Source organism: Mobula birostris, chromosome 9 (assembly GCF_030028105.1).
Source record: "Mobula birostris isolate sMobBir1 chromosome 9, sMobBir1.hap1, whole genome shotgun sequence".
Lineage (NCBI taxonomy): Eukaryota > Metazoa > Chordata > Chondrichthyes > Myliobatiformes > Myliobatidae > Mobula > Mobula birostris.
Genome location: NC_092378.1, coordinates 144,554,374 through 144,571,201, shown reverse-complemented (window position 1 = coordinate 144,571,201; position 16,828 = coordinate 144,554,374). Strand labels below are relative to the sequence as shown.

At 41.3% G+C, this 16,828-nt stretch overlaps 1 protein-coding gene across 2 annotated transcripts in view; it reads right to left on the bottom strand.

Moving 5' to 3' along the window:
• LOC140203156 (GRB2-related adapter protein-like) overlaps positions 1-16,828 on the bottom strand; it is a 72,592-nt gene that overhangs the window by 25,769 nt on the left and 29,995 nt on the right. The window contains exon 3 of one of the 2 annotated variants that reach the window (XM_072269044.1): positions 16,506-16,628. The exons of the other annotated variant lie outside the window; for it this stretch is intronic. Within the exon in view, the coding sequence (XP_072125145.1) occupies positions 16,506-16,628 (123 nt within the window). The remainder of the gene's footprint in view (positions 1-16,505; positions 16,629-16,828) is intronic. 2 annotated transcript variants of the gene reach the window in all.

Sequence of the window (16,828 nt, the reverse complement as noted above, 5' to 3'; positions counted from 1 at the left end):
GTTTTGACTGCCCTTTGCAGAGCCTTCTTGCCCACCGCAGTGCAGTTTCCACACCATGCATACACATCTCAGGAGCAAATCATAAAGATATAAGATACCGGAAATGCTGGAAATTTTGTGCAACACACACAAGACACTGCAGAAACTCAGCAGGTCAGGCAGCATATATAGCGAGGAATAAATGGTCGACCTTTCAGGCAGAGTCCTAATGAAGGGTCTCAGAGCGAAACGACGGCAGTTTATTCCACTCCATAGATGCTGCCTGACCTGCTGATTTCCTCCAGTGTTTTGTGGCGTCAGAGGAGATTTTGGTTGATTCCTTCGATCTCCGAAAACCAGTAAGGGTGTATGGCTTGTTAAAACAATGAGTTTATTGATAAGCCAGTCCAGAAGTTTGCCTTTTGAATAGCAAAAACTCTACCTGGATTTGGAGGAGTATCTGTGTATGTATGTGGTCTAGATGGGGAGTGAGGAATGGAGTTTGTTTTACTGTTGTGCTCTTGTTGCTTGTTGTGTTCGGTTTTGTTCCGCCAAGCATGGTGGGAATGCTATGTTGGCGCCAGAATGTGCAGCGCCACCTGCAGGCTGCTCCCCGCATATCCTCGGGTTGTGCTGGTTGTTAACACAAACAACAGATTTCCACCCCTATGTTTTCATGTACATGTGATAAGTCACACTCAGTGATTCAGGAACAGCTTCTTCACCTCTGCCATGTGATTCTTAAATGGACATTGAACCTATGAACACTACCTCAACTTTTTAAATATATTTTATTTCAGTTTTTGCACTGTATTTAATCTATTCAATATATTTATTTATTTATTTCCTTTCTTTCTATATTATCAGGTATTGTATTGAACTACTGCTGCTAAGTTAACAAATATCACAAAACATGCCAGTGATAATCAACCCAATTCTGATTCTGAAACAAATCTGAATTTGAATATGTAAGTATAAAGCTATTGAATGGTTTCCTAGTATGACAAGATGGACTCTTGACCTCACAATCTACCTGATTATGATCTTGCACCTTGTTGTTCACCTGCTTTGGATTTGCTCTGTAGCTGTTACACTTTATTCTGTATTCTCGCCTGGTTTTACCTAGTTCTACCTCAGTGCACTGTAACGATTGATCTGTGCGAACAACGTGCAAAGTAAGCTTTCCACTGTACCTCGACAATAATAAACCAATTCTAATACCCTTTGGCTCATACAGATCAAATCATAGCACAGTGCATTGAGGTAGAACAAGGTAAAACAGTAACAAAGTGTAAAAGCTACAGAGAAAACTATGTTGTGGGTAAACAATAAATTGCAAAATCACAACGAAGCAGATTGTGTGGTCAACGGTCCATCATATTGTACAAGAGATCCATTCAAGAGTCTGATAACAGCAGGATCGAAGCTGTCCCTGAGCCTGGTGGTACGTGCTTTCAGATTTTCTTATCTTCTGCCCAACCGGAGAGGGGAGAGGAGAGAATGTCAAGTGGGGATTATGCTGGCTGTTTTACCAAGGCAACAGGAAGTGCAGAACAGTCCATGGAGGGAGGCTGGTTTCTGTCATGCATTTCTGTAGTAATTTTAACACGAAGGTCAGCATGTTCCAAAGGGCTTTGTGGCCAGTGAAGTACTCTGAATTGCGAACAATATCCTGATGTATGACTGCGGCTGTGAACTTGTATACAAGTCGACAAAAACAGGAATATATTGGAAATGTTGAAGTGTGATAATCATTGGGCAAGCCAACAGGGAAGACACCACGTTCATACTAGATTACAATTGTTTACTCTTTTCCGTAGATACAGCCTGGCCTGCTGACTTCCTCCAGCATTTTGTGCATGTTGTTTATGCAATCTTCTGTGCATACATACTGGGTAACCCATCTAAGAAAGCTCACATTATAAGATACAGTGAAAACTGTTGTACACTTTTTAAAAGATGATATTCCGAGAGAATGGTGCTGATAAAGGGCTTGGACAAACTTTGCAACAGAAATAATGTGAATATCTCATACAAAACAGTAGAATTTTGAGTCATTATTTGACTGGTCTCACAAGAGCAGATTTGACCTTTGACTTGTGTCCTGAAAATTGTCCTCTCTCACCGTACAAATATGTACAAACTCCGAGTCAGAACCATTATCATTGCCATATGTTGTGAAATTTGTTGTTCTGCTGAAGTAGCAGAGTGCAGTACCTAAACATACCATAGCAGTCCAATGGGTGGGGGCGGGGGGAAGATGGGCATGGTTGACAGCCCACATTCCTATTGACCAGCACTACTTATTGTTCTTTTTTTAAAAAATGCTTTTGTGGGATTATGGTGGGATATTTAAATTCATTTATCATTGCATTTTAGTTTGGGTCATACAGTTATTCGCATGTGTGTTTGTGAGTCACCCTGTGGTGTGTGATCATAATTTTCCCCCCCACTCTGTATGTGACTGAGTGGGTTCCCTCCTCAGGTCAGAGTGTCTGGTCTGTTTTTGAGTCTGTCAGTTGAGCTAAACGAACTTCTCTCATCTGTCATCATGAGACAAAAGCTCACCATATTGAAAAAAGAGAACGAAATAACTGTGAGGTAATATTCACGGGTTCATTGTCCATTAGAAATCCGGCGTCAGCAGGGAGGAAGCTGTTCCGCAGACATTGAATGTGTGGCTTCAGGTTTCTGTACCTCCTCTCTGATGGTAGCATGTCCTGGGAGGTGAGGCCCTTAATGATGGATGTCTCCTTTTATGAGGCATCACCTTTTGAACACGTTTTTTGGTGGCGGGGAAGACTAGTGCCTATAATGGAGCTGGCTGAGTTTACAACCCTCTGCAGCTTTTTCCTATCTTGTGTGGTGGCCCTCCATACCTCATAGAATCAATCTCTGAAGGGATGGTGTGAGGGAGATCATTTGTCCACCATATCAATGCCAGCCAAATTGAAATCAATCCCAGTCAAAAAGCTCTCCACAGTACATCTGTAGAAATTTCCTAGAGTCTTTAGTGACATGTCTAATCTCCGCAAATCCCAATTAAATATAGCAGCTGGTGTTCCTTCTTCATAACTACATCAATATGTTGGGTCCGGAATAGATCTCCTGAGATTTGATACCCAGGAACTTGAAACTGCTCACTTGTGATTCCTCAATGAGGACTGGTGTGAGTTCCCTTGACTTCCCCTTCCTGAAGTCCACAATCAATTCCTTGGTTTTACTGACATTGAGTGCAAGGTTGTTGTTGTGACCCCAGTCAACCTGCCGATCAGACAGCACCAGAGATCAGGACTGAACCTGGGTCTCCAGTACTAAAAGGAGGAAGCTTTACTAGCTTTGCCAGGGCAAGGGTTTAACGTCCACATCAGTGACAAGTTCAACTCAAATGCAAAATCTCTGTCTCTAACCTTAAAAGTAGAACCCACTTCACCAGCACACTCAACGAAGTGTTGAAGCTTGTTTGATTTACCATTTATTGTAGAAATACACTTTGCTTTTGTATGCTTTGCAGCTTAACAATTAGCAGAGGGACTTTGATTTTATGTTCTTTGGAGCAGTTTGATACTCTGGGCAAAGGAACACCCAGTTCTTCAGAATATTGACATAATTATGAGAAAGTAAGATCTCAGCTTACCCAATTAATTCAAGTGACACCTGAACTAATATGAAAGCCTCTTGTTCTTGTGAAAGTAACAATAGAACTAGACCCAATTTGAGGATGAAAGATTGCATTATGCTCTGACTGTTGTAGCACACCCATTTTTGTCAAGAGGTCTTTGGCTAAAGGTTCATTCTGTACCTGATTAAACCTGATGTTCCAGTATTGTACTGAGGGATTGCTGCACTATCGTAAGTGTCATGGGAAAGAGTCACAAGGAACAGGAGCAGGGAAACGTCATTCAGTTCTCAAGTCTGCTCTGACATTCAGATACAGATTCAAGTATTTATCAGCCGTACATCAAAACATGCAGTGAAAAGCATTCTTTCCGCTAACAGCTGCCACAAACCAAGGAAGTGTGGGGGGCAGCCTGAAAGTGTCGCCCCACATTCTGGTACAAACATAGCATGACCACAACGCTCAGCAGTACAATACAGAACACAACAAAAAACAAATCTCAAAAAGATTAAGTCTTATCTGAACACGACTTTGCTGCTGTTTCTAACCACACCTTGTGGCGCATCGGGCAGCACCTTTGCCAGTTCATTAGCAGTTCTGCCCATTTTTTAACGAGGCTGAGTTGCTAGCTCGATGCTCACCCCAGCACGGATGGAAAGCGTACAAGGAGCTGCCCGGATTCGAACCTGGGACCATGTACACCACCAGCTGGCAGCAACATCATCTTACATACTTCACTCTTTTATAGCTTTATTGTCTGAATCTATTCAATACTGCATTCACTATGACGGGAACATAATTCCAAATTTACAACCACCTGAGAGAAGAAATTCCTCATCATCTCCATGCAAAATGGTGATTCTGTACTCTGAAACTATCTTTCTTGGTTCAACATAAATCTACATACTTCCCCTCCGACCAATCTGTCAGTCCCCCTCAGAACTATTTAAGGTCAGATCACTTCACTCGCGTCCCCACTCCACTGAGCTCACCCTACTCAAATAGCAATACAGAGCGACAGAATTATAAAGGAAACACATGGCGTGCTTGGCCTCACTCCAAAATGAAAGATGTCAGGTAAAATGTTCCAAAGAGACTCCAATAATGTTGTTGGTGAATCCATGCAGGAAATATCAGAGTTTAATGATAGAGTGTTTCTTCCTGTTATTTTTAACACACACTTCCTTGGGCCTGTCATTTTGTTTTGTTCTGATATTGTTGTACTGCTGCTTGTGTTAGATCATAAGATATAGGAGCAGAATTAGGCCATTCAGCCCATCGAGTCTGCTCCGCCATTTCATCATGGCTGATCCATTTCCCTCTCAACCTCAATCTCTTGCCTTCCCCCTGTAACCCTTCATGCCCAAACTAACCAAGGACCTACCAAACTTTACCTTAAATATACCCAATGAGTTGGCCTCCACAGCTGCCTGTAGAGATTCACCACACTCTGTCTAAAGAAATTTCGCCTCATCTCTGTTTTAAATTCACATTTTTCTACTCTGAGGCTATCTACTCTGGTCCTAGATTCCCCCACCATAGGAAACATTCTCTCCACATCCACTCTTCCAACATTCGATAGATTTCAATGAGATCACCCCCCTCCTTCTTCTGAATTCCAATGACTACAGGCCCAAGTTTATCAATTGGTCCTCATTTCGTAATCTTCTCATTCCCAGGATCATTTTCATCAACCTCATCTGAACCCGCTCCAATGTTAGCACATCAGTTCTTACGCAAGTGGCCCACAACTGCTCACAATACTCCAAGTAAGGCCTCATGAGTGCTTTACAAAACCTCAACAGTACATTCTAGTCATCTTGATATGAATGCCAACATTGCATCTGCCTTCCTCAACACTGACTCAACTTGCAAATTAACCTTTCTGGAATCCTGCACAAGGACTCCCAAGTCCCTTTGCACCTCTCATTTTTGAATTTTCTCTTCATGTAGAAAATAGTCTACCCTTTTATTTCTTCTGCCAAAACTCAACACTATACACTTCCCCACATTGTATTCCATCCACTGTATACACTTCTTTGGCCATTCTAATTCAAGTCCTTTTTCAGACTTCCTGCTTCCTCAACACTACCTGCCCCTCCACCTGTCTTCGTATGGTACTCAAACCTGGTCACAAAGCCATCGATTCTGTCATCCAAATCATTGACATATAACGTAAAAAGAAACCAGTCCTAAAATAGACCCCTGTGGAACACCACTAGTCACCGGCAGCCAAACAAAAAAGGCTTCCTTAATTACCACTCTTTGTCTCCTGTCAATCAGTCAATGACTTATCCAGGCTAGTATCTTTCCTGTCATACCATGGGCTCTTAGCTGGTTAAGCAGCTCATGTGCTTGCTTGTTCTCTCTTGTAAGTTGTGGTGTGGTTGTGTTAAACATTGTGGGCTTGCTACAGTACGCTGACATTGGAATGCCTGGGCTGCCATGCACGTCGTTGACTGTGCTGGTTGTTAACGCAAATAACACATCTCACCATGTTTTGATGTACAAGCAATAAGTAAATATATGAATCTAAGTCTGAAGGGGGTCTGTGTTGTGAGCTGTTGTTGTTCTGCTGCATGTTTTGGGCATTGATTGTTCAGAATTAGGGTCGGCAGTATAGTGGTTAGTACCATGCTTTACAGTATAGGTGACCTGGATTCAATTTCTGCCATTGTCTATAAGGAATTTGTACATTCTCCCTGTGACCACATGGTGCTGGTTGGTAGGTTAATTGGTCATTGTAAATTGTACCATGATTAGGCTAGGATTAAATCAAGGGCTACACAGTAATATGTTAAATTAAAGAAGTAGTGCAGAATGAGAGCAAAAAAAATAGTGAGGAAGTGAACATGGGTTCGCTCTCCAATCAGAAATATGATGGTGGAGGGGAAGAAGCTGATCCTAAAATGCTGAGTCTGTGTCTTCAGGCTCCTGCACCTCCTCCCTGATGGCAGCATGTGAAGGGAGCGTGCAGTAAATTGGCCCCGGACTGTGTGGTGACACTTGCATGCTGCCCTGCAGCATACCCTCAGGTGTGCTGGTTGTCAACACAATTGATTAATTTCACTGTATGCTTTGATGTAAATCGGAATACAAATCTACTTTCTTTTGACCCATGTCTGGAATAAATTAAGTTTACAGAAATTGCTTCCATGTAATTTCTTGCTACATATTAAATTTTGTCTGATTATGTACCTATAACATCGTTATCATTATGTAAAAATGTACGTAGAGAAACAAAACAGAAAATCCAGGAATTACTCAGCGGGTTGGGCCGCATCCGACAGGCAGAGGCTTTATGTTTCAAGTTAAAAACCTTTTGTCAGAATTAGAAGTTAGAAATCAGACAAGTCTTCTAAGTTCAAAGTAAATTTATGATCAAAATACATATGTCAGCATTTTTTGTGGGATTCTCGATAAATCCATCATAGAATAGTAATTATAACAGAATCAATGAAAGACTGCATCAACTTGAGTTTAAACAGTGTGCAAAATACGCAAAACACAAAAATAAATAAATAAATAAATAATACATAAATATGCAATAAATATCAAGAACATGAGATGCAGAGTCCATAGGTTGTAGGAACATTTCAGTGATGGGGCAAGTGAAGTTATTCCCTTTAGTTCAGAGTCTGATGTTTGAGGGGTAATAACTGTTCCTGAACCTGGTGGTGTGAGCATTAAGGCTCCTGTACCTTCTTCCTGATGGCAGCAGTGAGAAGAGAGCATGTTCTGGGTGATGGGGGACCCTGATGATGGATACTATTATGTGACAATGCTTTGTGTAGATGTGCATGTAGGAGGAGGTATAGGAGCCAGTAGACACACACCCGATGGTGGGGAGGACTTTACCCATGACGGACTGGGCCGTATCCACTACTTTTCGTAGGATTTTCCGTTCAATGGCATTGGTGTTTCCGCATCAGGATGTGATGCAGCCATTTAATATACTCTCCATCATACCTCTATAGAAGTTCGTCAAAGTCTTAGATGTCATGCCAAATCTTTGCAAACTCCTAAGAAAATAGAGGTGCTGCTGTGTTTTCTTCGTAATTTCTTCAGCGCGACGCAGCGCGCGCAGCTCTCCGGTGAAATGATATTGTATTTGTTAAATAGGGTACCGTGCACAATTCTGATTTGATGGAGACAGCCATGAGAAGCACGGAGGAACATCTGGAGAAACTTCTGAAATTCCCGGTTCGCTGCCGCTGCTACTGTGTAATCGAGAATCTCCGGAGGAAAGGCCCCAAAATCCTTGGCTTTGCCTGTTGCTGGCGGCTGGGGCTGGGGTCGAAGCGCTCGGCAGGGATGTTGCATGGTGCTCGGTGTCGGAGGCTCGAAGTTTTCGGACGACTCAGAGTCGGACTGTGGTCGGGCATGGCAGGGAGAGTTTTCTTCCTTCTCCCGTCTGCGTGAGATATGGGACTTTCGAGAGACTTTGAACTTTTTCTTACTGTGCCCATGGCCTGTTCTTCATCAAGTTATAGTATTGCTTGTACTGTTGTAACTATATCTTATAATTTTGTGGTTTTTGTTAGTTTTTCAGTCTTGGTCTGTCCTGTGTTTCTGTGATATCACACCGGAGGAATATTGTATCATTTCTTAATGCATGCATTACTAAATGACAATAAAGGAGGACTGCCTGTCCTCATAATCTAATCTAATCTAATCGCATTTAGGTGCTGGGCCCAGGACAGTTCCTCCAAAATAATAACACAGAGGAATTTAAAGTTCCTAACCCTCTCCACCTTTGATCTTCTGAAAAGGACTGGCTTATTGGTTACAACGCTACATGGACCTTCGGTTTCCTTCTCCTGAAATCAATAATCAGCTCCTTGGTCTTGCTGACATTGAGTGAGAGGTTGCTGTGGCACCACTCTGCCAGATTTTCAATCTCCCTCCTATATCCTGGTTCATCACAACCTTTCATTCAGCCTACGACTGTGGTGTCATCAGGAGACTTGAATGTGGCATTTTAGCTATGCTTGGCCACACAGTTAAAAGTGTAAAGCGAGTAGAGCAGGGGGCTAAGCACACAGCCTTGTGGTGCAACTGTGCTGATGGAGATTGTGAAGGAGATGCCATTGCCAATTTGAATGACTAGGGTCTGCAAGTGAGGAAATCGAGGATCCAATTGCAAAAGGAGGTTTTGAGGATAAGGTCTTGGAGCTTATTGATTAAGTTGCAGAGAAGGAAGAGCGATGAAGGGAATGTCTGTAACAGACTGGGATTCAAGAGAGCTTGAATACTCAAGTAATAATGATGCAAACAGATAGCAAGAGCGGAAAGACTTTTTTTCCCAAGATGGTGCCGAGCTGAGGTCCTTGTAGCTTCTGCCCGATGGGAAAAGTGAGACGAGAGAATGTCCGGGGTGGGTGGGGTCTTTGATTATTTTGGCTGCTTTATCAAGGCAGTGAGACGTGTAGACAGAGTCCATGGAAGGGAGGCTAGCTTTGCGTAATGCACTGAGCTGCGTCCACAAGTCTGCAGTTCTTTGTGGTCACGGGCGGAGTGGTCGTCTCACCAAGCCATGATGCATCCAGATAGAATGCTTTCTATGACGCACCAACAAATATTGGTAAGGCTCAATGGGGATATTTTCCAAAGTTCATATTCCCTAGATCTTTTCTGCCACATTCCTTCCTAAATGCTGCAATTGACTCACCTTTACCACGTCGTCCCGCAGCTTGTTCTATATGCCCACCACCCTGTGTGAAAATGGCACAGACAACTTGCAGTGAACGTCACCCAACAGAGCTGTTGGCCCCCATTGCAATCCTCCTCTCTGTACTACAGCGTTCTATATCAGAAGTACTCATTCCCTGGGCCACCCCCTCTCAATTAAACTAACAAGGACAAAGCATGAATATGTAACTATACTCATTTGTTTATATCACACCCCAGCCCACGTGACAAACTACCATAATCCGTAATAGAAATCCGCAATACAATATACAATATAGACAGAAGGAAAATGGCTCCTCCAAGAAGAATACCTTCATCTTCTGACAATTTTTGGACATCCTCCCTGTCTAGTGAGGGCAGAGACTGGAAATGCTCACACTTTATAGATTTGGTGATAACAGAGGGACAACATTCTCTGCTAGGCAATTGGACCCTGGGTTCCTGTCACTGGAGAAAATATTGAATCAGATTTTTTTCTTCTCTTAAGTCAGCTGCCAACCATAGCCGATGAACCCAGAGCAACCGATTTTATCCAAAATTGGATAAAAATTAAGCTGCTAGTAAAGCCTTTCAAAAAGGTCCCCAAGAAAGATCACACAAGCTTTTAATTATCAGCCTCATATGTAATAACTAGACTTTACAGCTGAACCTACAGTACATTTAAAACCATAAGCAAGGATAGCTACAAATTTTTGCAGGAGTGCACTTTAAATTTGTCTTTAACTGCATTCCCATGGAATAATTGCCTTTCCATTTAGAAAATTGGTTTGTTATTGTCACATGTACCAAGGTACAGCGAAAAAATTTGTTTTGCACGCTGTCCATACAGATCACTGTAGGGAAGGGATAGTCTGATCTCTGAGTAGGTTAAAAGTTTGGCACAGCATCATGGGGCAAGGGGCCTGTACTACATGGTAGTGTCCACGTTTTATGCTCCATAAAGGCTTATCTTAAGATCAATAACAGAGAAATTTTTAAATTGTCACTAAAAAAAAATCTATAATATGTACTAATATGTTCTTTTGTATTCTGGCTTCATGTGACTTGAGGTTCACCAACATAATTGACTCTTCATTGACATCTTCAAGGAACGGTGCCTCAGAAAGGCAGCATCCATCATTAAGGACCCCCATCATCCTGGACATGCCCTCTTCTCACTGACACCATCAGGAAGGAGGTACAGGAGCCTGAAGGCACACACTCAGTGATTCAGGAACAGCTTCTTCCCCTCTGCCATCAGATTTCTGAATGAGCAGTGAACCTATGAACACTACCTCACCACTTTTTTTAAAGTTTCTGTTTTTGCACTACTTACTTAATTTAACTAATTAGTATAAATATATAATTACTCTAATTCAGTATTTTTTCTACAAACCCCATTTCCAGAAAAGTTGGGATATTTTCCAAAATGCAATAAAAACAAAAATCTGTGATATGTTAATTCACGTGAACCTTTATTTAACTGACAAAAGTACAAAGAAAAGATTTTCAATAGTTTTACTGACCAACTTAATTGTATTTTGTAAACATACACAAATTTAGAATTTGATGGCTGCAACACACTCAACAGAAGTTGGGACAGAGTCATGTTTACCATTGTGTTACATCACCTTTCCTTTTAGTAACACTTTTTAATCGTTTTGGAGCTGAGGATACTAATTGTAGTAGATTTGCAATTGGAAATTTTGTCCATTCTTGCTTGATATAAGACTTCAGCTGCTCAACAGTCCGTGGTCTCCGTTGTCTGATTCTCCTCTTCATGATGCGCCATACATTTTCAATAGGAGATAGATCTGGACTGGCAGCAGGCCAGTCAAGCACACGCATTCTGTGTCTACAAAGCCACGTTGTTGTAGCCCGTGCAGAATGTGGTCTGGCATTGTCCTGCTGAGATAAGCTTGGACGTCCCGGGAAGAGAAGTCGCCTTGATGGCAACATATGTCTCTCTAAAATCCTAATATATGCCTCAGAGTCAATGGTACCTTCACATACATGCAACCACCCATGTCGTGGGCACTGATGCACCCCCATACCATCACAGATGCTGGCTTTTGCACCTTTCGCTGATAGCAATCTGGATGGTCGTTTTCATCTTTAGCACAGAGAACTCGACGCCCGTTTTTTCCAAAAACTAGCTGACATGTGGACCCAGCTGACCACAGCACACGGTTCCACAGTCTTTCGGTCCATCTGAGATGAGCTCGGGCCCAGAGAACTCGCCGGCGGTTTCTGCATAGTATGGCTTCCTCCTTGCGTAATACAGTTTCAAGTTGCATTTCTGGATGCAGTGACGGATTATGTTGAGTGACAATGGTTTTCCGAAGTACTCCTGAGCACAGGTGGCTATAATTGTCACAGTAGCATGACAGTTTCTTAGGCAGTGCCGCCTGAGGGCTCAAAGATCACACGCATTCAACAGTGGTTTCCAACCTTGCCCTTTACGCACTGAGATGTCTCTGAATTCTCTGAATCTTTTCACAATATTATGTACTGTAGATGTTCAAAGACCTAAATTCTCTGCAATCTTGCGTTGAGAAATGTTCCTTTTGAACTGACTAACAATTCTCTCGCGAATTTTGGCACAAAGGGGTGAGCCACGGCCCATCCTTGCTTGCAAAGACTGAGCCTTTGATGGACGCTACTTTTATACCCAGTCATGATATCTCACCTGCTAGCAATTAGCCTGCTTAATGTGGAGTCTTCCAAACCAGCGTTACTTGAATATTCTGTGCACTTTTCAATCTTATTTTAACTCTGTCCCAATTTTTGTTGAGTATGTTGCAGCCATCAAATTCTAAATTTGTGTGAATTTACAAAATACAATTAAGTTGGTCAGTAAAACTATTGAAAATCTTTTCTTTGTACTTTTGTCAGTTAAATAAAGGTTCACGTGAATTAACCTATCACAGATTTTTGTTTTTATTGCATTTTGGAAAATATCCCGACTTTTCTGGAAATGGGGTTTGTATATTTATCATGTATTTTACTGTACTGCTGCTGCAAAGTTAACAAATGTCACAACATATGCCAGTGATCTTGAACCCGAATCTGATTCCGATTATCTTTTTAATTTTGAGGTAAATGGGATGGACGGACGAAATACCAGCATTACCACAATGTTGTGACTGAGTAAGTGTTTATAAAAACAGACTCCCAAAGTAATAAAAACTTTAAAATAAATATTCTGCCTAAAACCTCACACCCACAACACCTGCTCGAGACAGCTTACAAGAATTGTGGGTGTGTCTTTGCACAGGCTATCAGCAAATCTCCTGAAGCCTACAGCAAAACAGTTAGAGTCAGCCAAACTGTTTGAAGATTCAGCAAGTTGTGAATCGTCAATTAGATGCGGTTCTAATCTTTTTTTAAGCAATTTCCTTTACCACTTGCAACAAAGATAACATAGGAAATCAATAGCTCCCCTGTGTGGCAGGGATACAACTCCACAAAGACGCTGCATAGCAGAGCAATGCTCAAAAAAAAAGCTGGTGGGACTGAGCAGGTCAGGCAGCGTCTATAGAGAGGAACAAACAGTTGAAGTTTTGGGCTGAGACCTTTCGTCAGGACTGGAAAGGAAGGGGGAAGAAGTCAGAAAATGGAGTAATCCAGGTGAGACAATGGTCACAGAGTCGGAGTGCAGCAGAGGTCACGGAGGGCAGCAGTGAGAGAGAGTCTCTCTGAAGTCCCGTCAAAGAGAAGAATTCAGAATCAAAATCTGAATCAGGTTTAACGTCACAAGCACATGTCACAAAATTTGTTGTTGCAGTGCAATAGACAGAAAAACCTATAAATTACAATAAGACATAGAACAAGTTATATGTGAATTAAATTAGTACAAAAAAAGAGCAAAATATAATAACAGTAGTCTTTCTGACATCTTCCTCATTCCTTTCCTGAAGAAGAGTCTCAGCCCAAAATGTCAACTGATTATTCATTTCTGTAGATGTTTCCTGACCTGCTGAGTTCCTCCAGCATTTTGTTTATGCTGCTTTGGATTTCCAGCATCTACAGAATTTATCTTTTTTATAGTGAGGTAGCATTCATGAGTTGGTTCATCATCAGAAATCTGATGGCAGAGGGGAAGAAGCTGTTCCTAAAATGTTGAGTGCATGTCTTCAGGCTCTAATACTTCATCACGATAGGAACCTTGTGTTTATGATTCCCTACATAGCAGGACAGCCTCAATACTGCAAATTAGCAGCAAAAACTGATCCCTACCATCTAGGCCATGCCATCTCCTTGTAGCTCCTATCGGGCAGGAAGTACAGGTGTGGTACCTGGAGTTCCACAGCTACATCCCTTCAACCATTCAGTGCTTGAAACAAATGGTGCAACCCTAATCATTACTTTAGTATAGCAACACTATGACTGCCTAGAATACCTTGCACTACAATACACTTTGTTTCGTTCTACTTGTAATCTTCCTTGGAATAATTGTGTATATTTTTTTATTAAAATATTGTTTCATTGCGACCTGCTGAATTCCTCCAGCATTTTGTCTGTGTTACTCTAGATTTCCAGAATCTGGTGTCTATAATTTCGGGTGAATGTTGTGTACCTGATGTCACGTGCCTGTGTTGCTATTACAAGTATGTTTTCCATTGGATCTTTGCCTACATGAACTTGTGCACACAACAATATTCTCAACTTCAACTTTGACCAATTGCTGCTTTATGTTTTTTTTAGTTTAGATTGACTAAGTCACTATATTTTTAAGAGAGGACGGAACAAGGTAAAGGCCAGTCATTTTCGACTGAGTGCCATGCAAATTTCTTCTCTCACGATGGTAATGAATCTCTGGAGTTCTCTTCTCCAGATGAACAGGACATCATTACATATACTTATGGTGAAGATACAGAAATACTTCAAAGATCAATGGACTGAAAGCTATAAGGAAGAGGCAAAGAAGAGGAAATTAAGCAGAATAGGTCAGTCATAATTCTATTGAATGGGAGTGCAGGTTTGTGGGGCAGAGGTACCTATTCCTGCTCCTAATTTCATGTGCTATTATTGTCTTCCAGAAGGCAATTATGAATGTACTGGATCTATTTAACTTGCAGCACGATGAAAAGAAAGGGAAGCATTTATTTGAAAGTTCATCTGATGAAGGGTCTCGGCCCGAAACATTGCCTGTTTGCTCTTTTTCATAGATGCTGTCTCAGCTGCTGAGTTCCTCCAGCATTTCGTGTGTGTTGCTCCGGATTTCCAACATCTGCAGACTTTCTGGTGTTTGAGGTGCATTTATTTCTCATGTTCACTATCTGACCATTCTCCTCTGACCTCTCTCATTAACAAAGTCTCTGTGCCCACAGAACTGCTGCTCAATGGATTTTTTTTTTTGTTTTTCACACCATTTTCTGTCAACTCTAGAGACTGTGCATGAAAATCCCAGGAGATCAGCAGTTTCTGAGATACTCAAACTACCCAGTCTGGCACCAACAATCATTCCACAGTCAAAGTCACCATTCTGATGTTTGGTCTGAACAACAATTGAACATCTTGATCATGTCTGCAAGCTTTTGTGCTTTGAATTGCTGCCAGATGATTGGCTGATTAGTTACACAGGTGTACTAATAAAGTGGCCACTTTTAATCACTGAGTCCGAGAATTATACAGATCTTTTGGCCTAACCTACCCACTTCAGCCCAATTCAATCTCTTTAAAAGAAGTCTGTCATCAATACTGAAACATGCATGCAAATTAGCTTTCTCTTTTACAACATTATTGCAGTCACTAAGTATCGGAAGTCATTTAATGGCAATAAAATGCTCTGGCACATTCTCAAATGTTAGATATGTTAGATACAAAAATGCCAGCCTTCCTTCCAAAGTGCGGACAATTACTTTCACTTGTCACACGTACTTTAAAGCGTACGATGAAATGCATCATTTGTATTAAATACAATAAGCAAGGACTAAGCTGGAGAGCCTACAAATGTCGCTGTGCTTTTGGCGCCAAGATAGTATACCCACAGTTCACTAACCCTAAATGGACATCTTTGCAATGTGGGAGGAAACTGGAGCTCCTGGAGGTAAGAACTCAATGGTCCAGTTTTGTTGGTGAGGTTACACATACATAAGCAAATTTAAGAGGAAAATATTTTTATCATATTTAACTATGAACAATTCTTGTCTTTCAGTGGAAGATCTTATTTTTTTCCTAGACGATGCACAAATGAGGCAATTGCACCAAATATGCAGGCAAGAAATATGAACAGTCTGATTTGGTTCATTTAACTAATTGAGAAATAATGCACCTTGCATTTTTTAATAGTTATTGACCAACTTGGATTGATCTGAAAAAGGTACAAGTAACTGAAAGGTAATGAGTGGAAAAAATCCTCCTCATGGAGATGAGGAGGAATTTCTTTAGCCAGAGGGTGGTGAATCTGTGGAATTCATTGCCACAGATGGCAGCGGAGGCCAAGTTATCAGATATATTTAAAGAGGAGGTTGATAGGTTCTTGATTAGTAAAGGCATCAAAGGTTACAGGGAGAAGGCAGGAGAATGAGGTTGAGAGAGATAACAAATCAGAAGATGGAGTGGTGGAGCAGATGCAATGGGCTAAATGGTTTAATTCTTCTCCTATGTCTTATGGTCTTATTGAAGTGAAATGGGACAAATTGGATATCTCTTTCATGTAACAGTGGGACGTGTCCTCCACCCAGGCTGAATAATCTACAATTTTATTATATTCTTTACTTTTAAAATCAAATCTGAACAAGATAGAAATTTTCCGCAAAAATATGGGCGCATTTGAACTTTGAAATCTGTCTTTGAAATGTGGTTCCACTAATGTTGTGGGAAATGACCTTCAGAAGTAGAGTGCAAGACAGGCGATTCACTGCATTACATACTTAGCTCTTACAACAGATATTGAATCCTCCACCTTAAATTGCAACCTCATATATAATATATCCCCAACGGGCTGAAAGGTCTTCACTTCCTCTATTAATGTAAAAGAATGCTCACATTAGTTATCTTCCAACTTCAACTTGCTAGTTTTTGGTCTGCTGACTCTAGCTCGTGAGAATTTTTTCAGGCTGCTGTTATGAGAGTTTCTCTCCGACCATCTCTATCAGGCAACGACACAAAAAACAAACTTTTAACACCACGTCCATCTTTTGGCTTCGGGCCACAGTGAAGGAAACCTTTTCGTTTGCAATCTTTGTTGACAGGAGTGATGATTTGCCTGGCTGATTGTTACATTACTTACTTTACAGATATGGAGAATTCACCAGGTGAGCTCTCACTTTCTCGTAATAGAAAAGCCCCGATGAATTCTTGTTTCAGAAGCATTTCTTCTGCTGACATCCTGGAGATTCTGCCTACATACCAGCTGTGGAATAAAACAAACGCATTAGAATCAGTATCAGAAAATGCCATTAATTACTCCTGAATAATGACCTGTTTGTGTTATCTGGGTAAAGCAGACAGCCGTAGCTCAGTTTTCTCCCTCTGAGATGTCAGCTTTACTTCGGTTGGTAGCATTCTGCCTCTAAGTCCAAACTAACACACTTTACCCCATAACCAAGGCTG